Source organism: Perca flavescens, chromosome 12, assembly GCF_004354835.1.
Source record: "Perca flavescens isolate YP-PL-M2 chromosome 12, PFLA_1.0, whole genome shotgun sequence".
Taxonomy (NCBI): domain Eukaryota; kingdom Metazoa; phylum Chordata; class Actinopteri; order Perciformes; family Percidae; genus Perca; species Perca flavescens.
The window spans coordinates 4,400,389-4,422,957 of record NC_041342.1 but is presented as its reverse complement, the minus strand read 5'-3'; the positions used below and the strand labels follow the sequence as shown (position 1 = coordinate 4,422,957).

Below are 22,569 nucleotides of genomic sequence, written 5' to 3'. Positions count from 1 at the left end.
TTGAATGCAGGAAAAACAAATATTTAAGTCATGCATTTGCTCGAGATGAAAGAGAAGGAGACTGGCATGGATTTCACAGTGAAGTCATACAGCAAAGTTGGGCATTGGTGTGGTTAATCTTCCCTGTAAGATGGTTTTCAGACACCTAGATTCAGTTTTATTTACCCTGCAACAGGTAGAGAACGGTCTAATTAAGGAATTCCTCCTTTGTCTAGACAACATTGCATTCATATAGGCTAAATGTCTGGCAAATAATTTTTTTTGCCATTTTTTTTCTTTAAAGGTGAGGACCCAAATAAACACAGCCCTCCCATCAGTGCTCCTTTTTTTACCGTCTATCACGCTCCCAATGCCTTTCTCTCTATACATCCATGGCTTTTCCCCTGTCCTGTGCATGAACACTGTTGCTCAGTTGGGTAATCTTGTGCAAATCACTTTTTTTGTTTCCCATTTACAGAGCCGGGCTTTGTATGAACACCGGATTGTTTTTTACACACAACAGTCAGCTGGCAGTCCATGAGGAAATACTGTATCTGCTGAATTTGACAAAACATGTATTGGATTAGAATCGCTGACTGCACCTTTGGTTTGTCACTGGATAAATGGAAGTTTACCTACTAAAGGTGTCACTTACTGTCATCAAGACCTTAACCAAACCTTTACATAAGACATTTACATACTTAAGCCTCTTTTCTTAATTTAAATAAGAACTGAATTTGTAATTTGTTATTCGTAGTGCCTATTTATAGGGGTAATTTTCACACTGTGGTCAGTACAATAAGCACTGATAAATGACCTCTTACTAACATGTAATATGGGAGCAGGTGGCTGCTGTTCTACGACATTAAATGTCTAGGACTTAAGAACCAAGTCGGTCGGCTAAAAATAAAAGCAAAGCAGGAACCCAATGGACAATGACCTGGTCCAGCAGCAGCATATTCTTTATGGAGCCTACTTGCACTTGTGAAACAATTATATAATTTACCATTATATTTTGGAATAATCTAATCAGCTGAGTCATGTAGTATGGAACATTTAAAAAAAAGTTAGGTCAAAAAACTATCAAATTATGCTAGCTAGTAAAATAATTGTTTATCAACTTCCTTGTAACTGTATATCCTAAGTTAAACTCATTTTTGTATAATGAGATAAGTATGCCGTGACTTTACTTTATTAAACTGTTTGATATTAAATGTGATAATGTTTCACTCACCATCATAAAGTAGGAACGCCAACAGGAGAGAGAAGTACAATGTAAACCGATCCATGACTCTGTGTGGCTGCTGAGTGTTGCAAAGGCTTTTTTTTATACAGGAACACTGCTGATGAGAATAGTACTATTGTCTGCCAGGAAAAAAAACAATTACCTTGTCTTACAGAATAATATCATGTTACAGAAGTTCTGTAACATTTTCTTTTGTGTAATAATTAGAACACAGTCAGACTGTAGATATGTCAAGAATGCAGTTATCTACACTTGAGACTGGAATGATTAGACTGATGGCGACAAAGGTGTATCCACAGTGCATGTTTATTAGAACAATGAACTGAAGATTCAGTAGAAAACCTACTAACGCACTGGCTTTCAAATACACATGACAAGTGCAAGAAACATTTTGTATAACCATTTTTTTATTTCCAACAGTATCGACAGTGATGAATAATCCATTTGTCGTCCTGCATAATCATAATTTCCCATACAGTATATGCACATCTGTAATAATATCACCTTGAAATAAAAAGTATGCTGTTAGCAATGAAACAAAAAAGTAAATCTTGATATATAGTACAAATATTTTTTGAGAAAGTTACGATGTTAGAGATTTCTTAAAAATAGTAGCAGATTCATGAAACTCCCAGAAAGCTTTATTTGCTACTGATTATGTTTATGCCAAGTCATGTTTGGTAGCTTAGGTTTAGGAGAGGATACCTTGTCTAAGGAAAAAAATTAAATCTGCATTATTTTTGTCTGTTCTTATTTTATAGGTGATATATATAATCAGTGTGGAGTTTTCTTGTAAACTGCCACAGTGATGTTTCTACTAATGGTCAAAATGTCCACAGGTTATTTTTAAGTGCCATGTCTCATCTTTACATCCATCTGATATTCACACTCTCCAGCTCTCTCCAAACTCTTGAACACTCCGGGCTCTGGTACCATCTGGTTTCATCCGGTCATTGTGTCTGTAACCATCAAAGTTCCCACACAGACCCCCCACCTTCCTTTTATATATGCGTGGTAGAATGATCCCTGCAGAAACAACACCAACAACACAGTGTTACTTAATTCAGCGTATAACTCTCCCCCAGACAAATTAACTTAATTATTCACATGGGCTGGTATGATAAATTGTGATAAAAGACTTGTTTAATGAGGTGAGGATTAGTTACCTGCTCTGCTGTGTCCGTCAAACTCCACTGAGAGGCCAAAGTCGGTCTTAAGGTAGATGCGAGAGGAATGCTCCAAGATGTTTAGACCAGCAGTCGGTGAGGCCGGAGTATTAGTTCTCCTTCCATCCACCTGGAGGGAGACCAACAGGGGGATGTGTTAATCTAGTATGCTTTCTTGATTATATATGTTGTGTGCAGGAAGTCACACAAGAGGCATTTTTAGCCATGCTACCACGTGCACTCTTGGGATGGCTGTTCAGACTGAAATATGTCGACAACTATTGGATGGATTGCCATGAAATTTGCTACAGACATTCATGGTCCACACAAGTTGAATGTTACTGACTTTGGTGATCCCCTGAGTTTTTCTCTAGCGCCTCCAAGAGGTTGCATTTCTTTACTTATAGTTAAATGTCTCCAAAACTATGAGATTAATTGCCATTATAGCTGGTAGAGACATTTATATATCTGTCAGGATGAATTATAATAGCTTTGGTCATCACTTTTCAACATACTCCTCTCATTGGGTAAAACAATGTAATTGGTCAATTCTGACCAAATACCTGCAAAACTAATGGCATTTGAATCAGCCTCAGCTGTTCTTTGTGTAGAGTGTTCATTTGCATGATAAGATGGGGAACATGGTTAACATTATACCTTCTCGTTATCAGCATGTGGGCAATATTGTTGTGAGCATGTTAGCATGCTGACGTTAGCATTTAGCTCCAAGGTCCACTGTAAGTGCAACCTCACAAGGCCACAAGCATGGCTGTAGACTCTCAGTCTAGCTTGAGTATTTTACTTAAAATTCTGTGTGGTCGAGTGGTATTTAAAACATTTTCACTTTTTTTTTTTTTACAAGTAACTGACCTTGGTCAGTTTTGTTTTATGGATTATTCTTTGAACAAATAATTCATAATTGTATGAAACATTTAGAAAAGATAAGCTATACCAATTTCAAAAATGTGTTACTGCTTTAATATATGCCTAAGCTTTGGTACTAGTGTTGTTCTTTTGATATTACATACAATATTCTGTGTGCAGGACATCTTAAAGTGACGTGGCTTAGACTCCTTAGAGAATCTGAGAGGATACACACATAATATTGACTGACTTTAAAAAAAAATATATTTTCTTTCTCTTGCTTTCGCTCTCATACACACGTGTAAAGTGCCAATAGGAAAATAACATACTGTAAAACAGAGCATTATTTGACACAGATCATTTGCCTCACTGCTGTAGTAACACCTCACAGAGAAAATATAAAGGAACACTGGTTATTTCGCACATCGCTTTCCCAAATGTCTGAGGGTGGGCAAAATATGATGACATTATCCCATGAACAAAATACTGTGTCAGCTGAAAAGGAGCCACATGAAAATGAGATGGAAGCAGTGTGTTGTTGTGTGTGCCCTTGATACTTACGACCAGCCTCCGGTTCTTCTTGAACTCCACAGTGTGATTATACACTATGATTTTAAGCTCTTGTAATCTGTGGGATTTCTTAAACACTTGTAGTCTGGGATATTCCTCCTGCTCTTCAATGTCGTCATCATAGTTGTTGTCATCTTCATCTTCTTCATTATAGTCTTCATCATCATCATCATCATCATCATCTTCATCCCTGATTCTGTGACTGTGGTCTTCCTCGCTGCTACTGTCACCATGATAAAGACTTTCTTCGCCATCATTTATGGTATTGTTGCCCTCGATGTAAACGTGTGGATGGTTATTTGGCAAGTTGTTGGTCCGGACCAGCACATATGACCGCTCACCCTTAAAGCCATGCTTCATTTTATCAAAGGTTCGGTACTCAGGGTCTCCATTGATTCTGCACTCACTGAAGCCTGTGTAGCAACAAGTGTAGAGCAATTTATAAATGAGTGAACAAGATCTAACAAGGTTTAGATGCATCACAGAGTTAAATGTTGACATTTACATCACCTGTAGACTTGCAGTAATAATCGCCCTCCGTATTTTGAAGGCAGACAGCATTTCCATCGCACTCATCTTTGTCCTGGCATTTAATCTCCCCGAGGCCTTTTTTTTTTTTTCACATTTACATTTCTGACTGCAGTGATTGGTGTACCACACTTCATTAAACTGACAAAAAAAAAAAAAATAGAGAGTCATCATACTGCTAGGACATCAAATTTCCACATGCACCATTTTTGCAATAATGGTCTGGGGTCTCATTTATAAAGGTGGCGTATGCACAAAATGGGGCCTAAAATGTGCGTGCGCCACTTCCCACGCAAAGGTTGTGATTTATAAAAAACAAACTATACTGGAGAATGCGCAGTCCTCCACGCAAACTCTGACCCATGCGTATGCACATTTTGGAGACGATGGGAATTGGCGACGCAGATGGTGAGGTGGTGAACGGAAGTCAGACTGCAGAAAGTAAATGTGGGAAGAATGGTTACTCATAATATTTTCAAGTATTGATGCCTCACACACGTAAATTCACTCCATCCCAATCATCCACATTATCATGAAGATTACATCCAGCAGTGCTGTTTGCGCTTTTACTGAGTGATAATTGTTCCATAAACACCTATTGTTGATTGTTTCTTCTGTCTTTTTTATTTATAGATAACTTATTATTATTTTTTTTATTGCATTTTGCACCGTGGGTCCGAGAGAACTGAAATTTAATTTTTGCCGTATGTCATGCATGTATAGCACATCTGACAATAAAGCTGACTTGACTTGACTTTTAAAATCCAAGTCAGATCTTAGATCAAAATTCGTTCTTTTTTTTCTTCTTTTTTGGGGGCTTTTTTAGGCCTTTATTTGACAGTACAGCTGAAGACATTAAAAGGGGAGAGAGAGGGGGGATGACATGCAGCAAAGGGCCACAGGTCAGAGTTGTACCCTGGCCCGCTGTGTCAAGGAGTAAACCCTTTTTATGTATATATATATATATATATATATATATATATATATGGGCGCCCCCTCTACCAATTGAGCTATCCGGGCACCCATCAAAATTTGTTCTTAATATTCGGTGCTGTCTCACTGTCACATTGTCCACTTTAGGAGTGCATGAGGAAGAGATTGCCCGACTGAATGATTCTGAAGAAAGTTCAGAGACCATGATGACTGGCTAAAATGCTCATTTAGATTCCCTAAAGCCGTGCTCTTGGATCTATGTTCTGAATTGGGTCCAGTAAAGAGGGCAACACGTTGGAACCGTGCCATCCTGGTCCAAATACAGGTCCTCGCCACTCTGGGGACAATCAATGTTTCCAGAGGGAAATGGCAGATAAGTGTTTTATATAAATATTATTATAATCTTAATATATATATATAATAATATATATAATATATAGTTCTGTTAAATCTTATCATTTGGGTCTGGTATATCGCAGCCGTCCCTGAGGGCGGTAATGCCTGCCGTTTTCGACAATATTATTAATATACAGTAGGTAGTCTGTAGATCAGGTTTCCCTACACTGTGCGATAACAGGCCAAAATTATATTGCTTTGCATTGACTATTAGTGGTTAAAAATGGGCATGTACAGGGCGGGATAAGAGGCTGATTCACGGATGTACACTTGTGGGTAATCTGTGATTTAAAAAGGGAACATTGCTTACAAGCTGTAGCAGCTTATAAATCTGATTTTTTTTTTTTTTTTTGCTGTACGTACACTTTTAGTAAGAATCCTATGCACAGTTTATAAATGAGACCCCTGGTCTGTGGTCTTTCAGAAAGTAGACCAAAGTATTTCACGCTGTATATGACTTGTGCCATTGATGAAGAGTTTTTTTGTCACTCACCTTATGTTTAGTGCCGTTCCTGTCCATACATCCACATTGTTGGATAGGCACACAAACCCTCCATTTCCGCACAAAGCCTTCATTACATACACACCCCTGCACGCAACGATTATTGTCACTGCAGCGGGGTGGACCATTCAGGTATGTACAGGTTGGACTGCAACCAGGGATACAAGTAGTGTAATGACTGTTCTCTGGGCAAGGGTGTGCTGGAAAGACAAGAGTTGTAGAAACAGAGTTAGTCATAAACCGATCTTATCTTACAGGTGAGTTTTGCCACTGATGCCTAACATGTGAGGTGTAAAGTATTCATTATGGGAAACCCAGTCCATGTTTGTTTTTTATATAGAGAAATGCAAACTTTTAACAGGTGCAGTTAGTGTTTGTGGTCTAGCTGTTGTTGTAGATTGTGGTGTAGCTGTAGTTGTAGGCTGAGGTCTACCTGTTGTCAGATGTGGTTTATTGGTTGTTGTAGGTAGTGGTCCATCTGTCGTTGGAGGTTGTGGTGTAGCTGTTGTCGGAGGTTGTGGTGTAGCTGTTGTTGATTGTTGTGGTGTAGCTGTTGTCGGAGATTCTGGTGTAGCTGTTGGTGCTTGTGATCCAGCTGTAGGTTCATGATCTTCTGTTGTTTGGGGTTGGGGTCTAGCTGTGGTTTGGGGTTCATTAGTTGATGTAGCTGGTTGCTCTGGTCTTGCTGTTGTTGGAGGTTTTTCTGTAATTTCAGGTTCTGGTTGCTCTGAAGTTTCAACTCCTGGGTGCTCTGTTGTTGGTGGGTGGGGTCTAGCTGTAGTTTGGGGTCCAGTTGTGGTTGTTGTTATTGGTGTTGATGTTATTGGTAGCTGTGGTCTTGTTGTTGGGACATCAGGATTTGAGGTTTTTGGGGTTACGGTTGTTGCTGGCTTTGTAGGGGTTTGTGTATCACAATCAGTCGTGGCTGCTGTTGTTGTGGCGGCCGTTGTTGTAAAAATAGTTGTTGATGGTGGCTGGGGTTTTGATGAAGTAGATGTTTGTGGTTGTGTAGTAGTTGAGCTGTTCACTGGAGGAAGCTCTGGATCTGCTGTTGCAACTGGATTGAAGGTTGTGGGAGCAGGGGTTGTTGGTCTAGTTTGGTCTGTAAATACATTTCACATTCAAGTTAGTCTCAGTTTCAGTTACGGTGTGTGTGAATTAAATTGAATGTTAGTAAGAGGACAGAATTACCTGTGCAGTGCCCACGATGAAGTGATACATCATCCATGGCAACATCCGACTGATCGTTGGAACCTCTTCGCCCCTCAAATATGATCTAAAATGAAGTGCCCCGGTTAAGAATAGTAATCCTGTTATAGCATGCACATTCATTAAGTCCAATTGCCCTCATTTATTATTGCATGTAGTACGCTATGAGTGTTTAGCTCTGCAAGTTTCTAACATCAGACAGGTTAGGAATAAACCTCTCACCTGGAAAGCTCCAGTTGTTGTGATGTCCACCTGAGCCATGTGCCACATATTTCCTTGGTCATTTCGCTTCCACCAAACAGCGTCAGCCTTTCTATCTTGTAACAAGTAGACATGGAGGCCCATTGTATCTGCTGAGCCATACATATGGTACCAGAACTGCAGACACTGTGGACCAGATTCAGAACACTCAGAGCTGATGAGACGAGCCGTGTCTCCATGTGACGCACTGTTGGCTTCGATGTAAAGATAGTGGCCATCTGGTTAAGGACATGAGAGTTAGGTAAGTTGAAGCACACAATATAACATTTTCTTGAATACTGTATACTAAGAAAACCTCTTTAAGTTCAAGACATGTCTTTATTCATAAGCAGCAGCTCTACTGACACTGCCTCAGGATGCTTAAGGAAAGATATATTTTCTTGATGAAATACTATACATCAGGAAATACTATACATCAGGAACTCTTAACCAGACAGTATTCTGGTTTGACAAGGAAGTACTACTTTAACAATCAACAATGAGGTTTTTTTTCATAGTTGGAAGTATGATTGTGGAAGATGTCAAACTGGCAAAGAGTGTTCTTTGTACTGTTGTATATTAGTCTGGCTATCACCAGATCAATCTCAATCTTTTAAGATTGAACATTAGTCTTGGGAGTCTTCTCTGTATTTTCTACTGCACAAGAGGCGTGATCAACGGGCATAGTTCAAATGACTCTGTACGCAATTGGATAGTCCTTCAACCAATCAGACCAACGATCCGGGTGACGTACTTTGCAGAGCCAAAGCCGGTCGGTAGTAAGGCAAACGCATCCTTCTTTTGTAGGAATTGTTCCAGGGCAAGTTTCTGTTCCATTTTCAGAGAAAACTTGCCTTTGAAATCTTTTAAAACAGCAGCGACAGCGGCATCAATGGGTTGCTGCGCTTCGGTTGCCACCATGTTGAATGTAAAAAAAAAAGGCTGCTTGTCGTCTCTATCGTCATTGTGTTAAACCCGCCAATAGCGCGCCAGGTGGATAAGCCAGTTTGTGATTGGTTCCTGCAGATTTGTAACGGAAGCAGGATAGATAAATGTAGAGGTTTCCAGCCTGAGCTGCAGGGCAAAATCAAATCGCCAGCAGATCGGGCTGGGTTTACCCAGTCTAGTTGTCTATTACTGTATCTGTCACAATTCATAATATTACATAGAGAAATAGTATATTACCCCCAGTGTGGTCAGCAGAGGGCCCAGTCATCAGGGTTGGGGTGGAACCACTTTGCCATGTCCAGTCAAAAGCATCTGTGATCATCTGATTCCAGCTACAAAGGTTGCTGTTGAAGCTACAGTCTATATTGCAGACTAAAAAATAAAATTGAAAAAAAATAAAAATAAAATTTAGACAATCTGTAACTTCAGGTACTAATCAAAATTGGATTTTCACTATACATAAATGTATCATTTGTAACCACACTTCAGCTTTCTGATGCAGAAGCAAGTGACCCATAAAATATAGCTTCCTGTGCACTTACCTGGGTGTGAGGGGAAGACCTCCGCAGTTGTTAAAGGAAGTTCAGTTCCAATAATCAGGCCAGGGAAGCTACCTGAAGGAAGTGATTTTATTTAAACCATGAGATATCTGATATGGTAATAATTTGAGATATTAATTTATTTTCACCATTAGATTACATATATTTTTCAATCAAATTTAGAATATTTAGTTAGAGATGAATGTCACCTAAACATGAGCCAAAGTTGATGGAAATGTCATCAATGGCCACGTCTGATAAAGCATCTGAGCCTCGAATTCCCTCCACTATGATCTGAAAGAGATAATTGCAAAATATGTTTCACTATATAAAATAAGATCATCTTTTAGGCCCATATATTGTATGTATATGGTGACTTACTTGGAATGGACCAGACACTCTGATGTCAACATTTCCTAGATGCCAGGCTGGTCCTTGGTTGTTCATCATGGACCAGAGCTTGACAACATTATTGCCTTTGGTCAGGTAGATATTAAGGGCCATGGCTGTGGCGGAACCATACATATGGTACCAGAAGTGCAGGCAAAGTGGGCCGTTATAATGGCATGTTGAGCTCCACAAACGAGCTGAATCTCCATGGGTTACACCATTTCCCTCAATATACATGTAGAAACCAGCTAGAGAAACGTTAAAAGTAGCACAATAAGCATGAATAATGAATTACCAATGCAGCAACACAATAGATGTGATAGTTTGTCCCGATTATGGGTTTTACCTCCAGTGGTGTGATCTTGGTTTGGGCCAGTTAGGCTTGATGGGGTGGGTCCTGAATGTCTTGTCCAATCAAAACTGTCCTGTATGAGCTGTTCCCACCCACACAGACTTTTTTCGAAGTCACAGTTTATGGGACAGACTATGAAAAACCATACAAACACAATGCAAATGATAAGTATTATGAGCTAATTATGTGTAGGATTATTACAGTACAAAACAATATATCCACAAAAAGTATTATTTCATCCAGATAATTTCACCAGGGTCATTCAAATGTATTCAATGCATTTATACATTAAACTTCTGTACAGCATTTAAAAGCAAGCATAGTTAAAATGTTACTTGGTTTCGGTGAAATGGTTTTTGAAATACTAATTATAAATTGGATATTATGCCACTGATTATCTAAACCAGTAACAAATAAACCTTCCCAACCCTGAATGCTCTTACGAGTCTGATCTGGTGTTGGAGAGGTAGGAGTTGGAGATGCAGTTGCAGTGGTTGTGGGGTCAGCTGAAACAGGGACAACAACAAAACAAAAAGCCAAACAAACAAACAAAAACAAAAAAAGGAAATTAGTTTACTACCTTAGCCTTTTTGGTGCCCTAAGAAATATTTTGCATTAAGCAAGCCCCTCCACAATCTTAACCACCTACTTTTTCCAACTTTGCTTATATCAATGATCAGTGTTGGGAGTAACGGTGTTTAAGTATAACGGCGTTACTAATGGCGTTATTTTTTCAGTAACGGAGTAGTCTAATTAATTACTTTTCCCATCGTTGCAACGCCGTTATCATTACTGAGAATGTAAAGTGGCGCGTTACTACAATTTGGTTGAATGAAGCGCGAGGTGTCAGGCTTTGGCTACACATCAGCTGCCTGGAGAGAGCAGGGGTGGGGATGATGACACCGTTGCAAATGCGATGATGATTGGCTGGGCGGGCGGATGCCCTGCTCACGCTGTCTCACTGCACGCTCTGACTACCACTAAACACAAGACAGCGACAATGGCGACGAGCCAGGGAAATTCAAGGTAGCGTTCTCGAACTGGAAGTACCGGCACTACTTCTCGCTCATTGAAATTAAAAGCAAGAATGTTTATGTAACATGCACGCTATGCCCAGGAAAAAAGACTTTATCCATGTCTGCCTCAAGCAACTCGAATCTTATGAAGCACCGCGCATCAACACATGCTAACACGACCCTTGTTGCTGCTGCTAACCCAACCCCAAGCCCAAATGCAGCTAGCGTGAAGGAGACGGAGCCACTCTGTTAAAATAAGCAACGCTCGATTTTTCTTCTCTTTGACGTTAAAGATGTTATAGAACGTAATATCGTTATAGAACATAAATAATAACGTCAGTTACTTTGCTGAGTAACTAATTACTATTACAATATGGTAACTGAGTTAACTCACTAACTCACTAACTCAGTAACTGAGTTACTAACTTAGTTACCTTTTGGGAGAAGTAATTTGTAACTGTAACTAATTACTTTTTTAAAGTAAAATGACCAACACTGTCAATGACAAAACAAAGAGAGAGGAAAAAAAAAAAAAAAAGACTGACTCAGGCAGGGCTCTAGGCAGTTGGCTAGTTTGCTCATGCAATGGGCCAGCCCTGTGCCATAATCGAAACAAAATAAAAAAGCAGAAGCAGAGTGTTTTGAAGCCTAAAAAATAATTAATAGGTAAAGGCTGTTTTATGCTTCTGCGTTGAATCGACGGCGTACCCCCGCAGACCCCTCTGCGTCTACGCCAGACCCTACGCCATAGCCTGACGCGCACCTCTCGAAAAATGTAACTACACGTCGCAGCAACGTTGCTCGGCCACGTCGCTTGGCCACGTCACTTGACCACGTCACTTGGCCGTGGCTTGGTATAGCTTGCATTTCCCCCGACTCATTTTCTGGTTCTCCTTCTCCTTAAACAACATGAAATCAAGGAGAGGGTTAACTTCTCCTGCTATAGATTTCCCACCGTGGTCAGAAAGCTCAGGGGAGACACTTTGTTTCTCTCACTATGACTCTAGAGTCGGTACTCGCTCAGAAGCTAATCGCAGTCACTCTCTCACTTCTCCCTCGCTCTATCACCCACTCACCACACACACACACACACACACACACACACACACACGCTGGCTCGACGCATACACCAGCGCACAAGTATAAACATCAGGCCACTTACACAGGCTACGCCGAAAGCTCTTCGTGGAGCTTCCGCAGAACCATAGAACAGGCTTAAGAAATACAAGACCTGTAACAGAATGTCTTTATCGTATATTTAGTGCTAATAGATCGCCACAGTTTTTTGTTAAAAAAGACTTTATATTTAGTCACAACCAGATATCATTACACATACAGAGTATTCACACTACCATCATCACACACTCACCACAGGCTGTGTCTGTCTGCCATTGGGGCAGCTCCACTCCTTTAAGCTGGCATGCTGCTACATAGGACTCGAGAGATTCACATAGGGTGTGTTGGTCACCATTGGTGGCACAGTAGTCATACACACAACTTTTGAGGTAGCTGCTTGGGTGAATGGGTTCATGGCAGGGCTTGAAGGCATCCCCTAGTAGTGTCTCACACTCTTTGTAGGCCACATTCTCCTCATCATAATCACAAAGTCTGGGATTATTTGGATGGGAAATACACCTGGAGGACAAGTGAATAACGTTCTAGACATTGGGCTTTATAGTGCTACATCAAAATAAGGTTAGGTTAATAAGATGTATTAATGTTTTTTTTGTAAATGTATTTATTAATACTTAAAAATACTAAAAAAAGTGGTAAAAAATAACTTTTCTTTTCACCTGCAGTTAAAATGTTGTTTTTTCTTCCTTTTGGATGCATTACAATGTTATAACATTCATTTACACTGTACTACCATTTTGTGCAGATACCTTTTTATAGAAAAATGGCTTACTCATTATTGCCTGGAACCTTCCAGCTATTACCAAACTCAAATGACTCCGTAGTGTTTTGGCCTCCTGGTGTTATGAATTCATCATCCTGCCGTTCTGAGTACGTGCCACAGAGTCCACACAGTTCATACTTGTAGAGCTCATCCACCTTCAGGAAGAGTCTGTTCTGTCCATCTATCATCATTCTGAGGCCAAAGGTTGTTTCCAAGATAATATAATTTTTCTTCAGGTAGACCCATACTGAGCCGTATTTACCATTGGTGGAATAGGGCAGCGAGACACGGCTGTTATTCACCTAAACAGAGGACAATCCATAAGTTAATGTAGAATGTCTTACATAAAACATAGCACTTTTTAAAACATAAAACATAGCACTTTTTAGTGCAACCAATTAGCTACCAACTAGCTTTTTACTGCAAAGTGAACTGGGTCAGCTATTACTATTTGTTTTCTTGTAAGCCTCAGATGAGAAATGCGGTACTTCCTCCTAATAACCTGACCCAGAGTAATAACTGATCCCATAAACATGGGTGTGCTGGTACTAAAGTCATTAACCACAGTCATTAATAAATTACACTAGATAATACAGGACAATGACACTCCAAATCCAGTAAATGGGCCACTTGTAGGTCACCAGACACATTTGCAGAGACTGAAACACATTTGCGCAACCACCTCTTTTACATGTACATGCTATAAAAGAGTTTGTTTGGCAGGGAGTTTTCATGCTTACATAGACCTCTCCGCTCTGATTCAGGGTGAGGTGTAGATCGTCGACCTGAAGAGTCACAGCTTCCAGCTTGGATCGGGTGAAGTTCTGAAGAGGAGGAAGGATGTTGTGTCCAATCACAGAGAACTGGACTGAGCTTTGTCCTCCGCACGTGGTAGTCAGCGTGTAACTGCAGCCACCTTGAAAGTCATATGCCCACCCGTCAAAGGTGATATAGTGTGGATCACCATACACGCTGCAGGTGGCGGGTTTGAAAGGGAAGCAGCCTTTGACCCCATCCTTGACCTTACAAACCTCATTGACTGCGCATTGCATTGTGGTGCACTCCAGGCCATTGTTACCCATGCACTGACACTGCTGCTCACACTCTCCCTTTGAGAATGTTGCTCCTTTCTGCAGGCAAAAGGGAGTTGTGTCAATACATTCCAGCACTGTGGACGTGAAAAGGGGAATATTAAATTGTTCCCTGTTCATCTACATGTACGTCACTTACCTCATAGTGTTTGCCATTATGCCAGCACCCACAGTCCTCTGCTGGGACACACTTCCCCCCACTGAGTTGAAAGCCAGAGTCACACTCGCATCTTTCCTCACAGCTTCCACAGGACCCAACTATATCCAGACTGGAGCACACTTCGGGACAGCCATCAGCACATGCGTTATAGTGGCGGTTCTCACCACACTGAAGGGCTGAGAGGGGTGCAAGAGAGTGAGAGGAAAGAAGAGAGGGCATGAACTTAACTGTAATTGTATTATTACAGTCAATATTTGCAACCATGTCCCATATTTAAATGACGGGGTAGAGAAATGAAAGCAGAATGCAATTAATCAACCTACGGCAGAATGTAGAGTTCCTCCACATGGGTACGCCGACTCCAGCCTCCTGGCAGATGTCAGCGTAGACCTGTAAGGTCTTACAAAACACAGCTGGGTCACCATGAGTAGAGCACATGTCGACCACACAGTCCCTGAAGTAGCTCTCTGCCCCAATAACTGATAGGCAGTCAGCGAAGGGCCCCGTTCTAGAGAGGAGGCCTCCACAGTACAGCTCACTAGAATACTCAGCCTCCTCCAGTGGGTCACACTGATGAGGTACTAGAATGGTTTCACAGGAGGAGTTGGTTTCCCCAGTCTGCCAGCTCTCAGCCAAGGCTGTAGCATCTTGGGCATTTGTTCCATCAGGCTTTATGAAGTCATCTCCACTGAGGTAGTTGAAGTTTCCACACAAGCCACAGACTTTATCAGAGTAAGTGGATGGCAGGGCGACATGGACAGCACCAGAGTTGTCATATGAGACAGAAAGACCAAAACTGGTTTCCAGTTCAACAGCAGCTGGGTTGCTCTTAATGTTGATAGTGCCTCTGCTGAGGCTCAGTGGAAGCTTTTTCCAGACCCCATTAACCTGAAGAACAGTATAAGTTTTAGACTTCCTTACCGGCTGTATCTGAGAGTTGGCATAAAAATTCTTGGCATTCTTGAGGTATTTCTTTGGGAATTGATAAGGCAGATAAATCTAGGACGTTGTGCCACTAAACTTTGCACTTATCGATAAAATCAGTTTATTAGTAGAATGGGCTGCAGATATGCTCCATTTAGTACATTACTTAGCTCAACACTCATTACAGCATAATGTCAAGGTCCCACAAAACTGAACTTGTACAGACATTACTTTAGTAATTAAAAATACTCATATTGTGCTCAAATGTGTGAAGTCACACAGATTAACAGCTTAACTGAGTAGACTGTAAATAAAGTATTAGAATAAAATTGTTAATAAAAAAGTTATTGGCCACATGGTTCTAATTTCTAAAACAGAAGCTGTAAAACATTAAATAAGTCTTATTTGGATGTTTAGACTCAGAAATACATTTTTATAAACATCAGAGGAAACTGGTCTCCCTTTGTAAGGCAGCATGACATTTTATCTTTTGGGGAGATTTGTTCATATATTGGCAGAAGCTACAAACATCAGCAATCGATAACAGCATATGTGCCTTCCTAAATTTCTATCCACTTTAAGGTGACTCACCACAACCCGATGTGTTTGCCTTTTCAGCATGGACACCCTAAACTTCCCCATGTTCACAGTGACCTTCTGAACAGTTGGCAGAGATGAGTTCCTGTTCTGCTTATTGACCACTTCCACACTGAACATGGGCAGGGCCTCAGAGGGTGAGCAGGTCTTAGCCAGCATGTAGGTGCAAGGGTCCATGAAGCGGAACAGCACCCCATCAAAAGTGCTGCATTCTGTGTGACGGTGTATAGTGCACGTCCCGGTGGTGGAAATCCCACTAGAGCTTCCTATTTGAGGACCACAGATTTGGCCCTTAGGGCACTGAAAGGGAGAGCAGGCGAGCTGGCCACCAGAACAGCGACAGCGGGTGGACTCATCTGTCCAGAACTCTGTGTTCATTTCACACTGGGGTCCTGTGGGGGATGTGACCGAGTAAACAATCACTTTGTAATCACAACACCATCTGGCTAGGAATAACTGATTAGTAACATTGGTTAATTATTATGTATAGTACTACATGGCTTATTTTTTAATTATCTTAGTTATCCAATTTATTATTCATGTATGTGACACTTCATCAATCAAAAGAACGAAAAACATTCTTACTGCCTTACTAAAATTATGAACTTCTGACACATAACTTGGATATGTTTTATGTCTTTAAGCTTAAGGAGGGTGTTGTGAAATAGGATTTTTTTCAGTTTCACTGACCGTAATCTGACAGAAGTGTTAAGACAGTAAGGGTTTATTGAATACACATTGTTATCACTACGTTTACCGGAATATAGTAGGATTTTTCTTTTTGGTAACACTTTATAAGAAACCATCATTAATAGAAAATCGAAGGGCTGCAACTGACGGTTATTTTCATAGTTGATACATTTTTTTGTTGTTGTGATTAATCGATTAATTTGGTGTATAAAATGTCAGGAAATGGTGAAAAATGCTGATCAGTGTTTTTCAAAGCCCAAGATAATACTGTCATAGAGGAGTGAAGAAACTCAAATATTCACATTTAATAAGATTCAAACCGATTATCAAAATAGTTGCTGAATAATTTGAAAGTTGACAACTAATTGATTAATTGATTCATCTTTGTAGCTCTAGTAAATTGATAGTTATGTTAGTTAATAGTTATTTTACTGTTCAGAAACCATGATGATTAATAATGTTTACTAATTATTAGTAATGTTGCAATGTATGTCACAAGTAATTTAATGTAAAGTAATTTGTCTTTAGTATAAATTAAATAGATGGGTAATATTTTGTGAATGGTTAATACTTCTTTTGCAGAACATCTTTTTACATTATTTGGATGGCTACTATAAAGTTGCAACTAATGATTATAACAATTAGGGAATAATTAATAAGTGGTTTATAAAGCAAGCTTCTAACAACATTAATTCGGCCCCATTGCATATTTTGTTTCTGATATATAAAAGGGATGATTGTTGATTATTTTTGCACTGATAAATGCTATCTAAAGAATATTTATAGATGCTTTACAGAATATAATCACCTTTAAAGGTGCAGTAGGTAAGACTTACTACCTAGACTAATATTTGCTGAAACTGACCCTACGTTCGAGTAGAACTAAATGAAGCAGGTAATAAAAAAAAAATCCAACTCCTCTGGCACCACCTACAGTCTGTAGTCCGATTACTATTTTCCTATGGAAAGTAACCTTTTACGTTACTCGTTACTTTTACGTTACTTTTAAAAGCAGGCGTCTCTGGCAGAGACATAAACTATCTTTGACTATGAAGCCAATCTATGGTTTATCAGCGAAGTGTCTGAACTACACTGCAGACTGGATTCTCTACTCACAGAGTGACGGCTGATTCATTATGAACGAGTCCAGCGCGGGTTGAAAGCATATCGGCAGGTCATTCGCGTTACACAGTGTTAGTTTATCTGTGTATGCGATGTCTGTATTGACTTGTACCGGTCGCGCAGCCACGATGGTCCGTGCATTGTCGTAGACACATGCACCCTCTTTTCTGGAAATCCTTGCGTGTCAACCAACACAATTCCACAGCAGTCCGCTGCGTGTAGCCTATGTATGAGGCCATCTCTATCGCATCCATTTGTGAGGTTGTCACCTTTGTGTCTGCCTGGCATGTTCTGTGTGTAGAATGGCCAATTTAACTGCCAGTTGTCAGCGATGTAGTGGCATGTCTCACGTAGCTCTCCACTAATAGCCACAAAGCTTAAAATGCTCTCAAAAGTTAGCATTGGCTGCTTCTTGCTTGCCATGATTGCTCTGCTATCAGCCTCTGTCACGTATCGTGTGGAGCTTGTGAGTGCGCGGCTGAGAAGGCAGTGTCGCTGTCAAATCTGTCCCTGGGAAATGTAACGTTGCACCGAATTGAATAAGGAATTATGTTTTGTTACCAAATTTTCAGTAGTAGCGCGTTACACTACTTTTTACCTGAAAAAGTAGTTCCGTTACTGTAACGCGTTACTTTGTAACTTTGCAACACGTTACACACAACACTGGTTACAACTTTGTAACAGCCACCCAAATAATATATTGTAAATAATGTAAATCTTTAACAATTTCTTAAAGATTTACAAATCATTTGGTAATCATTACCAAATACTTAATATAATATATCAAATGTTATGTTGTGTGTAACACAATGTTAAATAACGTAAATTATAGCATCATCAATAATTATTAAATAATTTTATCATCGATAATTTTATTTTTAACAGTAACAACTATTAACTTAAGTTTAAATAACTATCAATTTACCATTTATTAGTGATGTTTATTATAAAGTGTAACCTTTTTTATTGAAGGAACCGAAAGTAGGCTTTAATATAGTAAATATAAGAGTATAAAATAATATTTACCACATGAGCCTCTTCTTACACCTATCCGGTTAAATATGAACTGCCCTCCCTCCTTGGACACTGCTTCGACAACAACCTGATATAAACGCACATCATTTATTTAAAAATAAACTATGATATTTTGATTCCCCAATACAGTTTAATTATTGGTATGTGGTTATATGCCATTTTACCTGAGTCCCTGGTTCAATGATGTTCAAGGGGACGAACACTTGTCTCCAAAAATCCCTGGGCAGGGCAGGTAAGGTCCTGATTTCCATCAGACCAATGCTGCTTTTTAGCAGAATGCGAAGTTCTGACTCATTAGCCGCAACCGGCGATAAGTACCAAAACTCTAGACAGGCCTTGCCCTCCAGCTCCAGTGGACCACTTTCTAAAGTGGTCATTACAAAATCGTCTGTAGGTGAAAAGGACAACAAAAAAATGTAATATGTTTCCATCCACATAATCAAAAGCGAGCAAACCTATTTCTTAAATACATGTAGTTTCAATGTAACATCTCTTAAGTACAAATTTGATGACAATGACCACTCTATTCTTTTTTTACCCCACAATATAAATGCAGTAACACATTTTTAAGTGCTATCATAATTGTAATCACATCAGAAATAGCAAACCATTCACTCGTCTTTGTTATTTTAATAAAACAAGAAGTACGTATCTTGCTGTGCAATTATCATTAAATGCAAAAATAGCAGTTTAGAGTGTTTTGTGCTTTATTTGAACCTGAAGAGCAGGCCCTCTACTTTTGACTGTGTGTTTGAACTGTGACTGTGTGTTTGAACTGTGTTCATAATCAGGCATGTTATCTCTTAATCCGTTTTCACATGTGATCTCCGGACTACAGCATGTCCAAGGAATCAGGTCCCACCATTTTTCGGAGTTTCCCTTTCACTGATACTGTACACAATAGGAGATTGTCCGTGTCAGATGCTATTCCACTAACTGGAAATATATTGTCTGATATATACGAGGGGTGGCACTGGGTAGAGCATGCAGCAGACCTGACATGATGTTGATTTCACCGCGTCACGTGAGCCGTTCGTAATTTGGACATAAACAACCGAGTATCTTGCCGTTTCTTGAATTTGTTTGGTGATTTTGGTATCGGCCCTTACCTACAAAAGTTCCCAAATCTTGTTGTCTCTCCAGTTAGACATTTTCATTGCTGTCTTCATGTAACTCCCCCCTTCTTCTATACCTTCGGATGTTTGTTTTCTTCATCAACACGCTCACTCACTTGAGTGAATTATCACACTTTTGGCTTAATCAGAGATTAAACGGACTTAGTACTAGGGAGATGACAGTGTAAGGAGCGGTTGATATCAGATCCAAGTGATTTAATCATTGGTGTTCTCAAATACAGCTTTGCCGGGTAATGTTTATTTGGATAACTTTAGGTTTGCAGTGCATGTGTGAAAGGGGCTATAGCGTCAAAGTAAACTCTAACTAAACAAAACTGTACCTGGCTTGATGCCTTTTAAAAAAAAATACATATGGCTTTCAATTTCATCATTAGATTTAATTAATGAAATCCATTGCTGGGCTATTTTGCAGTAATAACCTGTACCTGTTCTTCGTTGGTTCCAGTCACAAATCGGATTGCTGTGTCTGTCGTAGGAACACTTTTTAACATATTCTATGAAAGAAAAGAAAGGGGTGAAATATAGTATTATGTAGAGTATGCATGTACATTATCTCTGTCTAGTTGTTTAAACCCTGTGGTTGTGACCAATGGAGTATCTACCAGTCTTAGTAATTGTAAAACATCATACCTGAATTTGGCATCCAATCTGGTAAAGTAACTAATGAAAAGTCATTTTCAGCCCTGAAATAGGAAAACAGATTCCTTTCAATTGTTTTTGCCATAAATTAACAAAATATCTGATTGACTTAAAAACAAAACTTTTAACACAAATACAAAAACATTCACTTTCCACTTAATAAAATGATTACAGTCAGTAAAATACTATTTTAAACAACGCATCAGCTAACATTTAATAGTTAAAAGCTGAGTTATCTTGACACCCACCTGCACTGAGTCCATGTCTGAGTTAGAAAGAGTAGAGTCACTGTGACCACCAAATCTGTGTGGATGCTTCCAAGCATGGCTGATCCCTTAACGGCAGCTTCTCACTTGCTCTCCCGTTGCTAATACTCTCTCTCTTTGATGAGTTGAAGAATGAATGATGAGCAGTAGCTGTTGTGGAGCCTCTCTGTGGAAACGCAGCTTATGTGACCCTTTAGCTGCCAGCACAGAGGTGTGAACCCTCTTGTGTTGTTCTCAGAACAGAGCGGCGGGTTTGAAAGCATTTATAGCCCCACCACCTAACCAGGTAACCTCGGCAGTGGGTGGAGAAAGAGCACTGGTGGACATAAAAGACATGAAAGGGGTTGGACTGCGTCTGTGGCGTAAAAATATTCTAAAAGCTATCACAGTTACAGTAAATATTGATAAGCAAGATTGGCGTTTAGTGTTGCTAGGTCGTAAAAAGCACTGAGACCATCGTAAACTACTACATATACAAATACTTGAAAAAAAATAAATGATTTGGTAATAAAGTGATGTATGAGAAACATACATTTCTGACTAAGCAATTGAATGGCTTTCATGGACTTCTCATTATTATGAAAGAGTTATACTTATACTGCTATAAAGGTTTGATGGATAAAAATGCCATGTTAATGATAATGTTTTGATGGATGAAAAGACAAATGGTTAAGATAAAGTCTGCAATCTACAACTATTCAAACATTACACAGGGTACTAAAAGGTAGAAAGACGGAAAAAACATGGTGTTGTATTTTGACCATAACAGACCAAAACATACACGTATATAATCTGTTTAGTAATAGATTATGAATTAAATGTAATTTTGATTTTATGATAAGAAAAACAACAGGAATGTTGCAACTCACCTCTGCTGTTCTTACAATGGATTCTTCAATACTATTGTGCCCACTTACTGTAGACTAAGCTATTGATCAAACACTGGTGGTTCAAGAGCACAATTTCATTATAAGAAGAGGGTAACTATTCAAACAGAAATAATATTTAATGTACCTGCATATAAGTTGCTATTATAGCCCAACAGATACCGAAAACACTGTTTATTGTTAAAGAATTAGCTTCAAACATGTTTGTCTTGAGATATTACTTAGGTAACTTTTTACACAAAGGTATGTGATAGTATGTTCTGTTCAGACAATCATGCAGTAAAAGGTAGAAAAAGATAAGTCTCTTACTCCTTCACACTTAGCAAAGATAAGACAAAAAGATGAGCCGAGTCAATTTATGCAATCCATACAGTAAACTTAAAAGCACAAAACGAGGCATGCGTACATTGTGACCTGATAATATTGTTGTAAAATAATAAACAGGCTTCAAAAAGGGTCTGCTAGAGTATATTTAGTGTATGTCAGCTAGAGAGCAGAGCACACTGTTAGAACAGCTGGAAAAAGAGTGATAAGAAAGACACTTTGTATGGGAGGTGCTGTTTGATCCACTCATTATGACATTCCTGAAGTCCTATTGGTATGTGTCAATAGAGAGGGTGGCCCAAAACAAATATTAGAGCTCTTTTAAACTGTCCAACCTAAAAGAAGGTCTTTGTTGTGGATCAGTTACACAATATCACATACGTTGGCAAAGAGATGGAAATCCAGCAACTATCTTAACTTTAGATATAATATACAGTAAAAAGACACCAGCCTGATTTCTAACCGATAACGAAGGATTTATCTCCGTGTGTCTCAGGTTTATAGGGCCAAACCAACCAATCAGGTATTAGTAAAACATTAGTAACAATATAGTGGGGCTGACGGAGCGTTTAGGGGGACATTGCTCACGTGCCCATGCTTAGAACTGGGCCTGTTCATTACACTGTAATTCATTTGTTTATTTGGGTGCGCAATTTCCCAATTTACTAGACATTGTCCCAAGTATATGCATAGCAAAAACAAAAAAAGTACCTGAGTGAACACATTAACTGAATAAAGTCAAGCATATTTGCTGCCTTGGAGGGTATTTATACAGATTTTGACTAGATATTGCTTTAATGTTTTTATGTTAAAAGCTCTGAAAATATCAGTGCCTGTTTTGTAAAGACCTTTATGGGTCAATCTATAAGTAACTCACTTCCTGTGCCATTCATTCATCACACACCTTAGATACCTGAGAGTCT

General features: G+C 39.4%; 1 protein-coding gene across 1 annotated transcript; it reads right to left on the bottom strand.

The window, feature by feature from the left end:
* Positions 1 to 1,512: 1,512 nt before the first annotated feature.
* Positions 1,513 to 20,731, bottom strand: LOC114565413 (zonadhesin). Its single transcript, XM_028593448.1, is given in 26 exon segments — positions 1,513 to 2,251; positions 2,392 to 2,521; positions 3,817 to 4,238; positions 4,336 to 4,444; positions 4,447 to 4,494; positions 6,176 to 6,384; positions 6,618 to 7,286; positions 7,376 to 7,460; positions 7,616 to 7,872; positions 8,819 to 8,953; positions 9,124 to 9,195; positions 9,330 to 9,414; positions 9,502 to 9,758; positions 9,857 to 9,994; positions 10,306 to 10,368; positions 12,248 to 12,513; positions 12,785 to 13,077; positions 13,516 to 13,905; positions 14,006 to 14,202; positions 14,350 to 14,914; positions 15,542 to 15,939; positions 18,386 to 18,461; positions 18,559 to 18,782; positions 19,956 to 20,024; positions 20,161 to 20,213; positions 20,418 to 20,731. Coding segments are annotated over 26 exon segments (5,430 nt in total). The 5' UTR covers positions 20,495 to 20,731; the 3' UTR covers positions 1,513 to 2,108.
* Positions 20,732 to 22,569: the final 1,838 nt, after the last annotated feature.